The 15,983-nt window shown below is 38.8% G+C and overlaps 1 protein-coding gene across 1 annotated transcript in view; it reads right to left on the bottom strand.

The window, feature by feature from the left end:
* GNAI3 (G protein subunit alpha i3) overlaps window positions 1-14,808 on the bottom strand; it is a 37,879-nt gene extending 23,071 nt beyond the window's left edge. Inside the window, exon 1 of the mRNA XM_015075365.3 lies at window positions 14,542-14,808. Within this exon, the coding sequence (XP_014930851.1) occupies window positions 14,542-14,659 (118 nt within the window). The 5' untranslated portion in view covers window positions 14,660-14,808. The remainder of the gene's footprint in view (window positions 1-14,541) is intronic.
* Between the last annotated feature and the right edge of the window lie 1,175 nt (window positions 14,809-15,983).

Below are 15,983 nucleotides of genomic sequence, written 5' to 3'. Positions count from 1 at the left end.
CAAAACTGCTTCCCATGTCTCATCTCCCTCCCCCAATACATATTACATGATGTTTGGAACTTTCCTAATTTTATTCACTTTTTTTTTTTTTTAATCTATCTTCCTTTAAAACTCATCACAAATTTGGAGCGCCTGGGTGGCTCAGACGGTTAAGCAGTTCACTTCGGCTCGGTCACAATCTCATGGTTCATGAGTTCAAGCCCCACATCAGGCTCTCTACGGTCAGAACAGAGCCCACTTTGGATCCTCTGTCCCCTTCTCGTTCTCTCTCTCTCTGTCCCTCAAAATAAATAAACTTAAAAAGAATTCACAAATTTAAGCAGATATTCATTTTCCCATCTTCAATCTACCACAGTAAAAATATTAAGGAAACAAAGAATGGAATAGATACAAAGGAACTGCAAAGATACAACCTATAGCTTGGAGAGGGAGGAAGTAAAGAAGACTCTGTAGGCAAGAGGGATGGAAATGGTCAGGGTATAGGATACAGAGGGGAGAAAAGTCAGGAGGGAATGGAATCATTTCGACTTAGAAGACTCATCCTTAAAACAGTATGTATCTAAAGAACACCTCCTATAAAGAGGAAGAAAGGATTGGGGAGGGGAGGGGAGGGAAGTATGGAGATTTTTAAGAGAAAAAGGAGAAAAGGAGCCAAATTAGATGGTCTTACAATAAAAGGAAGACAATCTGCAGAGGATAAAGGGGTAGAATTAATTTAGAAAATCTTATAAACAATCAAATAGAACAAGGTCAGATGAAAAACAATTCACCAGTATATACTCTACCATAAAATCATTATATTTACCTAAATACATCCCACATTTCATTCTTAAGGAGCTCCTGGTGAGGAGACACCATCACATGTTCCCCCTATTTCTTCCCATAACATAAATTATGGGCATGAAAAATGAGAGACAGTGACAATGTCTTTGCAAAACTTTTAAAGGCCAGTGAAGTGCTAATATAAGTAAATAATTATCATGAGCAAATACATTCAACTTACATACGCACTGATTTTAAAAAATTAATTAACCCTAGGGCACCTGGGTGGCTCAGTCAGTTGGGTATCCAACTTTGGCTCAGGTCATGATCTCAAAGTTTGTGGGTTCAGGCCCCACATCAGGCTCTGCGCTGGCAGCACAGGACCTGCTTGGGATTCTTTCTTTCTCTCTCTCTCTCTCTCTCTCTCTCTCTCTCTCTCTCTCTCCCCCTCTCTCCCCCTCTCCCTCTCCCTCTGTCCTTCCCCCACTCTCAATCTCTCTCAAAATAAACTTAAAAAATTTTTTAAAGAAATTAACCCTAAAAGATGGTTGATATTCAAAAACACAGTCACCCGATATCTTCTCTTTCTTCTTTCATTTTGACTAAAAGAAACCTTACAGCCAGTCCAAGCAAGGTACATGAGTATATTATGCTTTTTTATACTCCTGTGCCTTCAGGCACAATGAATTTCCTTATCTGTAAAACAAGGGTCAATAGGAGATGTTCAGAACAGTACCTGGTACATAGTAGGCATTCAATAAATGTTAACCAGCTATTATTTGTGAATGCTGTTTTCACTGTTTTGAATACTACCAAGTAATATTAAGTCCCCAAAAGTTTAATTTAATAAAAACTCCCTAGATAGTGTGTGTTGGTTCAAAATCCAGCAGAAATGGTATAACTATTTAGCAGCTATTTCACAATAATAAAACCCTAGATGGAGGCTGGATTCTCACACTACAACCAAAACTTAGAGCCTAAATGCCACAGCAAACTGTGTCAAAGCATTAATCATTTTCTCCACCCTACCATGAGCAACAAAAACACTCTCTTCTTTAAATATATTTTCAGCCCTTAGATACTCCTAACTACCTCTCCTCCCACACTTCTCACAGCTTTTCCTTGAACGTTCCTCAAAGGTTTTTGTACCACTATCATGGGTACTAGCAGTTATTCCAATAGCAACCCAAACATCTCCTTTTCCTTTTTCCTTTGTGGAGAAATCTTGAACTCCTAAAAGTTCAGCATTTTAAGTAGGGCATAGCCCCCTTTCTAGAGGTCTGCATAGCTAAGTCCCAATATGGCACTATTTTTAGACAATCTTCTAGCCAGTGCTAAACCAAGATACTCTTCTTGGTCTTTCTACAGCCCACCCATGCCCTCCCTTCCACCCCTTCCAGACACACGGGAGCATACGACTAGATCATGCACAGACAGCCTCCCACCCACAATAGGCTGAAAGCCTGATCAGCAAATATATTTGATTTTTCTAACTTCACTTAAAAAGATTTTTTTAATCAATGATACCATGTCGTAATAAATTCAGTGGAAAAGCAGATTTTAGTGCTAGCTCTACAACGACTAACTGTGTGACCTTGGGCAAGTCACCTAACTTCACAATGCCTGTCTGTCTCCTTATACATAAAATGTGAAGGGCTTTGGCCTAGATTGCACTCTAACATTCTATGACTACAATTATTATAATGCTAAAGTAGATTAAAACTCTACTTCTGACACACAGAGACTTCAGATCAAACCACAGATCCACATCTTCCTATTTAACCCAACCATTCAAAATAGCTGCCATAATACAGTGATCAGCATGCTCTCCAATCACCCACTCCTGCTCAAGACTGGACAAAAAGTACAAAGAATTAAAGAGTGCAGCAATGTAAAGAAGTAAGAGTTATCTGGCAGCCAACCTTCTATATTTGTGTTTCAGGCTATTCTATAATTACATAGGCTCAAACTAACAGAACATTCAAGTTAGCAATTCAAGTTACATTGCTTTTCTTAAAAAAAAAAACAAACAAAAAACAAAAACAAAAAAATATGAGTACCTCTAACTAAAGATCACAGCAGCAGTCCATGCTGTTTCTAATAATAAACTTATCTACTGCCCCCATTGATTTCTTTTTATTAACAGGCATAAGTAACTAACAAAATGAAAATTCAGATTAAAGTTAAAAATGACATTCGTTCAAAATGCTTTTCAAAGTACCATACTTAATACAAAAACCAGTTGCTCCCGAATCAGTAAAAGAAAAGGTTAGCAGAATTACAGACGGGAAAAACATTATGTAGCAAATAAAGATTGTTATTCATTCTTTTTTTTTTTTTTTTAAACAAACATTCTCTCAAATGTGCCTGGAACTGGTGGACACAGAGACTTCAAATACAAAAAAGGAATGTGTGGTCTCATGGAAAAGTTAGATCTATTTTTCTCATGAAATTAGCAAGTTTCCATAGCCTAAAATATCAGAATAATCACTTCACCCAGCCCCCTGTCCCTCCAAGCAAGCCATGCCTCTACATATGAACACCCTTGAAAACCTACTCAATTCAAACTACAGCTCTCTGCTGAAGCCGTCTCCATTCCCTCTCCACGGAGTTACTACTCCCACTCTGATGGCTGACACAGATTCTACCCTTTCGGCATGAGTCCCAGAGGTTAATTTCCAAAACTAAGTCCCAAACTATCATTCTAAGCCACTTCACCTCATTATCTCTAGCCAAGTCTGTCTACTCTAAAAAAAATTATTTGCTTGTCTTTCCAACTCCTAATCTCCTTGCTTTTCATAAACTGCTAATTGGTTTTCTTGATTTTGATTAAAATGGTAATGAAACTCTTTCTAGTAGGATCTGAAAACCCTTCCACATCTGTGTACTTCTCCCTTAAGGGCACGCAACGACGCTCAACCTGGCCCTACAGCTTAGTGTCAAACACCATAACACTAATATTTGGTCAAACTACTGTAATTACTTGGGTTTGAACCTGTTTAGGACTCCATTAGTCCTAAACTCAAAAGCACACTCCTAGAAAGCACAAAATAGTGCCTTCCTTCTTTTTGTGTTTCTACTCCCCCACCCCATCTAGGACAGAGTAGGCACATAATAGCTGTGGGACGAATGGCTTGAGTTTCTGTGAGATTCAGTAGTTGCCTAATCACATTTTGTAAATGCCAGCTGCAATGGATGGAATTTTCAATGTGGGCAGTTAACAGAAGATTTCCATTCCTTTGCTATCTTTACTCAGCCCTACACCCATGCCTGGCTAGGCCTTCAACTCTCACCCCACAAGTATACCTGACAATAAATCTGGACTCACCCACAAGGCTTCTATTCTTTTTATTCCCCTCTAAGCCTTACTCTCAAATTCTACCCCAGCACCCTTGCACCCACCATCCGCTTCAGTGAAATAAACTGCTATGAATATGTCCTGAACATCCTGTGTCCCAACATCTAAAAGAGCGCATGAAACATAGTGAGTACTCAAATATTTGTTCAGTGAATGGATGAATGAATATCTTAAAGGTAAGAGATGACAGTAAGTTGTGACTGGGACAGAGATAATGGGTCTTGTCTGTGAAAAAGATTTTTCTAGGAAGCAACCACGTACCCACAACCAAAAAGGCTTAAAGCACATTTAAGAAGTTTCTGATAAAACTAAACTGACATAGTAGACATAATTTCAGAATATATGCCTGCCTATATCCCCTAGAGATATCCCCACCTAGCTTCCTCAGTGGGCAACTGCCTACAAGACCTAAGCCACTCCCCAATCTGTGATTGGATCAGGAGTAAATACCGGACACAGGAATCACCCAGTCACAGGCTGACAAATGGCCTACACCCTGTGTGACCTAGCTCCAAAAGATGAGGACCAATGAGATTATCTGAGGAACCTGCACTAGAGGATACAGAAAAAGTCATCCTAAACTATAAGATCATAATGTGTAAAATCCTAGATTAATGAGGGGGGAAAAAAAAAAAGAGGCAGCTCAGTCACTTTAGAATATGAAAATGGTAACCTGAGTGTTGCTAAAGATCATGTGTCCCCTTTGGGCAGCTGGCCAATCAAGAGGGAGAAGTGGGGTTTCTTCTACACTTTTGTGGAATATAAAAAGAATGCTTAAGGGAACAGTTATTTGTAAGCAAGGAGGGGAGGATTATCATGACTGCCTCAATGTTCTGATTTTGGACCTGGTGAGTAAATTTCCTTTTATTTCTTTAAAAGCAGAGCAACAGGGGCGCCTGGGTGTCTCAGCTGGTTGGGCGTCTGACTTCAGCTCAGGTCATGATCTCACAGTTCGTGAGTTCAAGCCCCGCATTGGGCTCTGTGCTGACGGTTTAGAGCCTGGAGCCTGCTTCAAATTCTATGTCTCCCTCTCTCTCTGCTCCTCCCCCACTCATGCTCTGTCTCTCTCTCTCCTTCAAAAAAATAAATAAAAACATTAAAAAAAATTTTAAAGCAGAGCAAAAATTGTCATTTTAGTGCTGATGCTAAATTATATGGTATGTATATCTGACATGATTGAAAACTATTTTTGCAAAGGTGTATTTCTTTCTAGCTCTGCCTCAAAACTTTTCTTGTGAGATAGAAATGTAAAATACTCATTTTTAACCCATAAAAAAATTTTGTATATATAGTGATGTCCTCCAAAGTTAACTGGAATATCACATCCATTCATCAAAACCCACATTTTACATTTAAAAATTTTACATTTAAAAACGTTAGAATCAGATCCCTACTTAAGTCTCCTAAACATTGATGGCACATACAGCACTTTTCTACACGTCTATTTAATCAAATATAAATGCCACATCTAAAAAATTCACAAATAGAGGGGTGCCTGGGTAGCTCAGTTGGTTAAGTGTCTGACTTCGGCTCAGGTCATGATCTCATGGTTCATGGGTTTGAGCCCCAATCGGCTCTGTGCTGACAGCTCAGAGCCTGAAGCCTGCTTCAGATTCTGTGTCTCCTTCTCTCTCTGCCCCTCCCCTGCTCACGCTCTGTCTCTCTCAAAAATAAATATTTAAAAAAATTTTTTTTAATTCACAAACAGTAAAATACTATAAACTGAGTTGTCAGGTCACAAAGATGCCTACAATTCCAATTTCCTCTACCACATAAATGTTCACCAATACTGAAAGTCAAAACTCAGAAGTGTGGAGTTCATATACATATTTACTTTTACTAACCTTTTGCTACAGCATGAATAGCAGTGGAATGGCAAAAAAGGCAGCTAAGAGGGAGGAGAATGCAAAGTCCCTAGATGATTTACCTCCAAATTATATCTATATTCACCTCTATAAAATAAAAATATGGCTTAAAAGACAGCACTAAAATTTAGAATCAACCTCTCCAAAGCCCTTGCACACCTTTCCAGCTTTTTCTCCCACATTCCTCCTATACCAACCCTCCATCCCAGGCAACTCTAACTAGTTGCTCACTCATGTTTCTGAGCCTTTGTATATACTACTCCCTCTGTGTGGATGCACTTCCCTCTAGTCTTTGTCTTAAGAGTTCCTACTTATCCTTCAAGGTCCACCTCAAATGTCGCCTCCTCTAGGAAGACTTCCCTGGCATGTTTCTTTCTCCTCCTCCCAAAATTGGTTACTCCCTCTGTAACCACATTCCACATATATTACCATGGTTTACTTGTATATCTCTACAACTTTGGCTGCTTAAGAGTTCTATTTCTCATTTATCTCCAGGCTAAAAAAGTACCTGTGCACATAAAAGATGATCTGAGATACCTAATCATAAATAAGCTCATAAATGAGCCTCCTCTGGATAGTGCAACACTAAAAACCAAAAAGTTCAATAAAAAGCAGCCTTGACTAAATGCAATGCAGTGTCCTAGATTAGATCCTGGAGCAGAAAAAGAACATGAGTGGAAAAACTGATGTAATCTAAATAATTATGTAGCTAACATTAATGCACCAATACTATGCACTATTGTGCACCAATATTATACATTGTTGACCAACATACCACAGCTATCTAAGATGTCAATATTAACAGGAACCAGGTAAAGAGTATACAAGAACTCTAGGTACTATCTCTGCAACTTTCCTATAAATGCAACATTATTCCGGGGCATCTGGGTGGCTCAATCGGTTAAGCACTTTTCTTCAGTTCAGGTCATGATCTGGCAGTCTGTGAGTTCAAGCCCCGCATCAGGCTCTGTGCTGACAGCTCAGAGCCTGGAGCCTGCTTCAGATTCTGTGTCTCGTTCTCTCTCTGTCCCTCCCTCTCCCTCTCTCTCTCTCTCTCTCAAAAATAAACAAAAAAATTTTTTAAATAAAATGTGACATTATTCCAAAATAAAAAGTTTATTAAAAAAACTTTTTTTTTCACTTTTATTTACTTTTGAGACAGAGAGAGAGACAGAGCATGAATGGGGGAGGGTCAGAGAGAGGGAGACACAAAATCTGAAACAGGCTCCAGGCTCTGAGCTGTCAGCACAGAGCCCGACGCGGGGCTTGAACTCACGGACCGCGAGATCATGACCTGAGCCGAAGTCGGCCGCTCAACCGACTGAGCCACCCAGGCACCCCTAAAAAAACTTTTAAGTAGTCTAGAAAAATCCAAAAAAGTACAAATATTAATGAGAATGTGAATGTGGATTTTAGTTATAACCACAATAAAAAAATAAAAGGATGAGAAATATACTTCTCAGAAGCAGAGGGAGGAAGGACATTAGTTTTTAACAACCTGATATGAACCAAAATACGTGATGATTTAGTAATGCTGAAAAATGGTCTAAGAGATTGGTATTTTTAAACTGAAGTAATTCAGTGTTTAATTTCAAAAGTACATAACTCAACATTGAAATAACTTCCATGGAAAGTTTAAGACTGCACTATCCTAACACATACATCAGAACTACATTATCTATGAAAATCATGATAGTGATTATATCATTACATCAAACAGAACCTTGTTTTGAAGTTAATGATTCCGATGTTCTAACTTCAGGAAATAGAGGGGGAAATGTTCTATCAAAAGTGTGTCACTTTAAAACAATCCTTCTGTAATTTACAGTAATCTGTAAAACATAATTTCCAAGAGCCTGGGCAAAATTCATTTCCATACGACACTATCTATTTAATAAAAAAAATATAAAAACTAGAGATAATCAATATATGACTACAACAGAAATCCAAACATAGTGTAACATAGTAAGTTCTTAGAATTCAATGGAATACTATTTAATTTTAAAATCCAACCACTGGGGCGCCTGGGTGGTTCAGTTAGTTAGGCGTCTGACTTTGGCTCAGGTCATGATCTCATGGCTTGTGGGTTTGAGCCCCATGTTGGGCTCTGTGCTGATAGCTCAGAGCCTGGAACCTGCTTCGGATTCTGTGTCTCTGTCTCTCTCTGCCCCTACCCCACTCATGCTCGCTCGCTCTCTCTCTCTCTCTCTCTCAAAAATAAATAAACATTAAAAAAATATTTTTATATCCAACCAATACAGGAAATTATAAGATAACAAGAATCAAACTACCTTGCTAATTAATTTTAAAGAAGTCTGATTTAGGGGTACCTGGGTGGCTCAGTCGCTTAAGCGGCTGTCTTCAGTTCATATCACATTCTCCCGGTCTGTGACTTTGAGCCCCACATTCATGACTTCAAGCCCCCTATCAGCGTAAAGCCTGCTTCAGATCCTCTGTCTCCCTCTCTCTCTCTCTGACCCTCCCCTGCTCACTCTCTCGCACTCTCTCTCTCAAAAATAAACATTAAAAAAAAAAAGTCTGATTTAAATGGTACCTATATCACAAGAGTAATAAGTGTTAACAGCAGGCCACATAAATAAAAGTAGGAGATACAAGCACAATTTAAATGTAAGAGTGTATGTTTTAATCATGGTGAGACACCTGACTGTATAGCTGTAGATTTATATGAGCAACTAAAAAAATTTTTGAATAATATCTACTTCAAAGTTAAGCAACAAAAATTTTTCAAGATATAAAACACTAATATCATCCAAAAAACTCAGTCTTTTTGTATTAATATTAAAAATATTTACCCATTTGTGAATTAGACTTGGTGACAAAAAGAGGCCCAAAACAGCAAAATAGTAACGGAACAATGAACACACTAACGTCTCTACTAGCCCTGAACAAATCTATTAAACTTTTAAGTATCTTCCAAGTCTAACTTGAAAATCAAAAGAAATCCATGTGTAAAGACTATACCCTTCTGAAGCTTGTTTCTAAGATCAACCAGGCCATTAGTCATATACAACAAGTCAAAACAAATTTGGTCTTTTTGGTCCTTCTTGTTTGGTTCATATCAGATATATTCATTTCTGTTACAACTTAATAGTAGTAAGACATGAAAATAGGATAGTTCCCTTACATAGAGCACTGTATAAAAACTGGGACAATTAAACAGTGATCCTAACACAATGTTATACAGTTCAAGCAGCTTGAATTACAGATATGATACAGACGACTGCTAAGCAGGTAACAGGATAGCCCAGGTAGATAAAGGCTTAAAGATAACTCTAACTTGCTAAACACTGAAAAAGAATTTTACCAAAATGAAGACAATTAAAACTGGAGGGGAAATCAATCACTACAACGCTTTTCCTAATATTCTCTTGAAAATTTACATTATGGGCACTTTATGAATTTATGTCTTCCTAAACAGCTTTATTACATTAAACTAATTTCAGTCAAACTCAAGAATAAGAGAAATAACAACAAAAACAGCCCTCCTTATAACTTACTAAAATATTTTATCTGGCCGATAATATTAATATCACAGACAAGAAACCCCTAAGATTGGACCTCATTGTACAGAAAAAGTAAAATGAAGCTCAAAGATTAGGATGAATCCCCAATTTTCAGTATCTTTGTTCTTCAACCCTACACTACATGGGATCATCTATTTATGAACTCAGTTACCAGTTCAAAGAACTGTCTTTTATTAGTGCTAGTCTATTACATTCTGCTGACTAGAAAACAAGTTTTGAAACAAACTTCAGTTCTCTGAACCAATTTAGTGTCCCCTGCTCTATTCACTTCTTATGAGACCCATATTTCTATTTTTTGGACTTTACTGCTAATCTTCTAGTTCCTGAGTACTTAAAATATCTTTTCCTCTCTACTTTCCCTGACAAGCCCCATTCTCCAATAAAATAAAACTAAACTAAACATAAGAAGACAGCATGGACAGTTGCAGCAATGATTCAAAGGTTACATGCCTTGTCAAATCTATTAAGTACTAAGACCCTACTCTAAGGTTATCTCTGTACTTACTTCAGAATTAGCATATATAGGGAAGATTACAATATTGTAACTCCTGAAAAGGACCATAATTTCAGGCTGAAGAAGTGATAAATGCATTTAAATAAAAGACACAAGAGACACAAAAAAGTGCTTATAAAAAACTAACTTATTTTCAAAATGGGACTTTTTATTTTTTATGCCAGTTTCTTCTTCTTCTTCTTTTTTTTTTTTTTGTACTGACACAAGATGCATCCTCACAAGAAATGAAATAACGGTCTATTAATCTTATGCCAAAAAAATGGCAAACATTATAAAGAATATCATCCTATGAGAATCTAATGAAACTATGAAAGTATTACTGTTATTATTAAAGCAAAATGAAGGCTACAGATTATAGGTACTATGGAAATTCAAATTAAGAAGCTAGTGTAAGCTAAATTAAAGGAAAAGTTCAGTATTATAACTCTCTAATCATCAAAAAACACTACTTTCAATAATAAGCATATTCAGCCAGTAAATGCAGGTATTTAAATGTGAATAAATTGTATAAGATTTAAGTGAATCAGATGATTCCAATCCTCTGCATGCAACTTAATTTTTGCCATACCACCCCCAGCAAAATCCTAAAGAACAAAGCATTAATCTCGTTTTGTATAAAACTATTTTCTCAAGATCCGCTAAGGGATCTTGATGTAAATGTAAATCTTTCTTTATATCAAGAAATAAAAATCTAAAGATAACACAAAACTAAATAATTCAATAACTTACAAAACTAAATGATAATATTTAATTTCTTTTACCACAAGAGTGTTATTTATTAAAATTCCTTGAAGACCTCCGAAAACATAGTATTTGAAAAAATCAAATTAACTGTCTGAAACACCCCTGAAAAAAGTAGCATTTTAAAATGATAAGCTTTCACAGACATTACCATAAAAAACAGAAGTTACCAATATCGAATACTTGCTTGCTAAGGATTTTACATACATTACCTTAGTGCATATTATGAAACAGGCATCATCATCCCCACTTTATATATGTGAAAAATAAGATTCATATAGTTAACTTATATGCTCTGGGTCTCACAACTAGGAAATGAAAGTGGAAATTGAATTCAGTTCTCTGTGACTCTGTAAGCAGTGCTCTTACCCATTCTTACACTAATGCTTCCCAACTTTTGTCACATGATGGCACACACTAAAAATTGTATTTGTAAGGCTTACTAAGGTAAACTGGTGGAGCTTGGTGGAAATAATATATATTTTCCTTAGATCAAACACTTATGACATGAAAAATAAAATGCCAAGTATTACAGATGATATTAAACACTAATTGGCATAATAAAATATTTTCATGTGCTGTGTTTCCAAAGTTTACGGAAGGAATCATACTAAAAATGTTCAAATATCATTTCAACTGTTGTGAAATTTTTAAGTTATGAAAATGACTTAAAGTTTCAAAACTATAAAAAAATTTACAAACAGCACACTTATATGCCATCCTATGCACTGCACTCTGGTTGGGAAGCTTTGCATAATATAATTTGTCTTTCCACAGAATATTATGATTAATTTGGCATTATCAAGATCTTCCCAATAACACACCTAAAGGAAATTCAAATCAAAGGTAATAAAAAAATTTTAACATTCAAGTATTCCTTCCATTGAAGTATAATTGAAGTATTACTAATTTGGCCCACACCAGGTTCTTAATTTGAATTTCTATAGTACCTATAATCTGTAACATTCTTTTTGATTTAATAATAACAATAATAGCTAGGGGTGCCTGGGTGGCTCAGTTGGTTAAGTGTCTAACTCTTGATTTCGGCTCAGGTCATGATCTCAGTTTAAGGGATCCAGCCCCACGTTGGGCTCCAGGCTGAGCATGGAGCTCTCTTGAGACTCTCTCTCTCTCCCACTGCCCCTCTTCCGCACTCACACTCCTCTAAAAAAATTTTTTTAAATAAATAATAGCTAATATTCATTGAGCTAATCCTATGTGCCAGGCTGTGTTTCACTTCACATTACTATCATATTTAATGCTCATAGCAGTATGAAGTAGCTCTATTTTCTCCATCTTACAGATGAGGAAACAGAGGCAGAGAAACTGAGTAAGTAACTTCCTTACAATTAGTAAATGGGAACTAGAATTTGAAACAGTTTGACTTCATAGCCCTGGTTGTTAATCACTATACTAAACTACATTCCTCCAGATAGAAAATACAGTAATATTTAATGAACACATATTACATGCCAGGAGAGACAAAAGTAAGTAAATATATCTCAACTTAGATTAAGTTTGACAGTTTCACAGTGATGAAGTAAAAATGACTACATCAAAAGAGGTATTCTACAGAAAAAGAAAAAAAAAGGTATCTGCATACTGTGATGAGTGCATTCTGCTTACAGAAAAGAAGGGAAAACTTTAACTTCTGCTCATAATGATATGGTTCAAGCAAGAGCATCTGTGTCTGCAACCTATTTGAATTTGTTGATTTAACTTGCTCAAGAATATAAAAAAAATCTTACTTAAAACAATGAAATTGATGAAAATTAAAAGCAAATGTTTTAGTACTTTGATTTTTTACTTCCTGCTTTTGAAGTCCCTAAGTCATCATGTATTTAATGTTGTTTTTAATTAAATGCACTATTTATAAAGTTCTGAACAAAGATTTTTCCAGACATTTGCTTGCCTAAATTCTGCCTGCCAAATCCTGCCATTTGGAAGAAAGCCTCACAGTTTACAACTGTATTACACTAGGCTAATGTCCTAAGGGGATCTCTGATGGCCAATGTAAATCAAAACTTATAAATACACCTTTAATTTCATAACCAATCAATCAATACAGACAACATTAATGCCTTGGGTATAATGGTTTATATTAAGTGTCTAAAAAAGCCCAAAGAGCCATGTCCAACATTAGCTGGTTCATGCTAGTTAATAGCAAATATTTAAGGAGCACCTACTATATGCCATGGACCATGCTCATCCACAAAAGATACCTGTTCTATAGAGAGTGGCAGTCTACAACTACAATTCGAATTCACATGTTATGAAAGGTCAGATATTGAAACCAAAAGCTCAAGCTCCAATGCATAACTTTCCCCCTAGATCCAAAGAGCTGTTCCCAGTCGTCTGCAATCTACAAACCACTAGGTACATTAACATCAAGTGACTAGCATGGGCACCCAGCACATCCTGCAATACAAAATATGCCTTGGGTTATGGTGGTGCATTCTGCCCTCTGGAGCTTTACACCCTGAAAATCTGGCAATTCTCCTAAAGCGACTCATTTTCCTCAAAAACCAATTGTTTTAAAAAGTTCTTTTGCTTACAGAAACCAATACTCCTACTTACTCTTCTCTAAAAGAATTGTAGAAAATACTAATAGTAAAGGAATCGTGGCTTAACTTATCAGTAAGCTAATACCAGGGTCTATGACTTACTGAGTCTCTAAAAGCCAGTCTCCAAAATGTTTAAACTAATCGTGTGGAGCAAAATGCATCTGACTGTACCTAAAAACTGCTCAAAATGAATGTCGGGTAAAAGAAACAGTAATTTTCTGAAGCCAGTATTTTTAGTTTAAAGAAACCAAAAAAGATTAAAAAGTTCACCAGAAGTTTGTCACAGCTTTTATACTGTGTCCAATTCCATAATTTATCCTAAGATAACTCCATTCCCACTGCAGTCACCCCTAGCAACTATTCAGCAGCTCCCAAGTATGTAATCTTTTGTCCGCTGTATCTTTTGCCACAAACCTCAAACAAGCCAGTCCTTAAATTTCCTCAGCTCACACCACCTCCGCCCTTTATAATAACAAAGGAAAGAGTTATAAAACCTTAAGGGAGTAAAAATGATAGAAAAAGGTGGAAAAGTATAGACAGCCTCTGTACCCAAGCTCTTTTCTTTTATATCTGAGAACTTATAATTTTATCTCAACCACACATCTTCAGGTTCCAGGATAATCCAGGGTTCCTTCACCCTACCAACAGTTCAAAATGTCCACTCGCTAATAAATGACAGGGCCCTTATGTGACCACTCTGTCCCTGCCCCTTTATTTACATTAATCATTCAAGCATCCCAACTACATCCTGTCAAAGTTATCACCACGCTCCAAACTCGTAAGCCATTCTACAACCCCAACAAACTCTATCCCGTCTTCTTTGCTATGAACACACCCTAACCCTCTGCAAAACCTTCCCTAATACGAGCTCTTCCTTTATGAGCCTTTCCCATATTCCTAACATGGGTCTCAATGTCCCACTGCCCCACACTCCCAAGCTCTCTTCAGTAAACGCAATTCCAGCACGGAGTCACACCCTCCCTCCAGCCTAATTCCTACAACTCCAAACCCCACCCCCTCCCCTCATCACGCCCTCGAGAGCTCCAGCCACCAACGAACACCCCGCCCCACGGCCGCCACGCCTCCAGATCCCTTCGGGGTCCTTTCCGCCGACTGGGCCCGACCCTCCTCAGGGCTCCCGAGTGCCTAGGCCCTCCCGTTCACCCTGCCAGCTCCGCCCTCAGCCCCTCACCGAGTAGCAGCAGCTTCACTTCTTTGGCCGCTTTCTCCCCGTCCTCCCGCAAGTTGCGGTCGATCATCTTGCTCCGCTCCACCGCCGCCTTGTCCTCGGCGCTCAACGTGCAGCCCATGGCGGCGGCGGGAGAGGGGACAGAGCCCGGGCTCACTCACACACCGCGGAACTGCGACTCGGCTCGCTGAGACAGCGTCTACTGCTGGGCGGCGGCCCTCTCCGTCAGCTCCCTGAGCGCCCGAAGGAACCGGATATCCGGCGTTTACGACACTTCCGGAAACGCCCCGCGACGGTTACTGCTCAAACCTGTCCAGCTGGGGTAGAGGAGGAGCAACGAAAAGCGGAAGTACGGGGAGAGGGCCGGTGAGGCAGAGCGGCGTTTCCGCGGAGTAGCCAGGTCTGATCGAGCTTCTGTTACGCCGCTCGACCTTAGTGCCTCTTCTCCTTTTCGGCTGCCTTATTTGGATAAATGGAGGAAAACCAGGGACTGGCTTCTCCCGTTCGTGGCACCCTCCTGAGGTCACACAGCAGGCTTTGGATTGGAGGTGGGGGAGGGTCCCAAATTAAGAGGCCACAGCCCGCGCCGGAATTTCTGCTGGGGATTTCTCACTGGCCGGAAAGCCCCTTTGATCTCTGGCTATGGAGACCCGGAGCCCCTTCCCAAGTGTAGGAAACTTTCTCTGCCAGGGTTGTCTCAGCCCGATCTACGGGATGAGAACAAACTGCAGAGCCTGGGGCCCGGCCACGCTTCAAATCTGAGGTCTGTAAGACTGACCGTGCCTGGGACCTTAGCGATCCCTTTCTGCCCTCCTTTGGCCCACCGCTTCCTGCTCTCAAAATGTACCTTGGTCCTTGTGCCGTTAGCTACGAGTTGCCAAGCGACTATGTTGGCAAAAGGCCACTTGAAATCGCCAAGATACTCTGTTACCTGAAAGGTAAGCGTGTAGTTCCTCCAAAAAATTTCCATGCCGCCTTTCTCCAATAAAAGCCAGTTTTAGTGCCGATAGATGATCCTGCGTTAAGGGGCTTCGGACTTCTACCAAAATCAGTTAGCCTCAGTCCCACACCCCGAAACAAACCAGTGCATCCTGTGAAACTCCTACTAAAATTTCCCGTTGTAGTATCACACAAAAAGGGAAGTTCTAGTAGATTTGTTTCTCAGCTCTCTCATCACCTGAAAATAAATCCACTGCAAAAGCTGGAGACTCAGCCCTTTCACTCCTAATTCTGGGTACTACCGTGAAAGTGGCCCTAACTCACCCTTACTACCAAATAGCTGCACAAATACTCTCATCATACATTCTAGAGAGGAAAACTCTTGTAGTCCCCCAAACTTTCCCCTGGGATTAAAAACTATTTCCTTAATAGAATTTAAACCTTAGAAGATAAGGTCCCAACAGAAAGCTCTCTGTGGTGATGATTCATTAACTGGGGGGATTTCT

Source organism: Acinonyx jubatus, chromosome C1 (assembly GCF_027475565.1).
Source record: "Acinonyx jubatus isolate Ajub_Pintada_27869175 chromosome C1, VMU_Ajub_asm_v1.0, whole genome shotgun sequence".
NCBI lineage: Eukaryota > Metazoa > Chordata > Mammalia > Carnivora > Felidae > Acinonyx > Acinonyx jubatus.
This window is presented reverse-complemented; position numbering and strand designations above follow the sequence as displayed.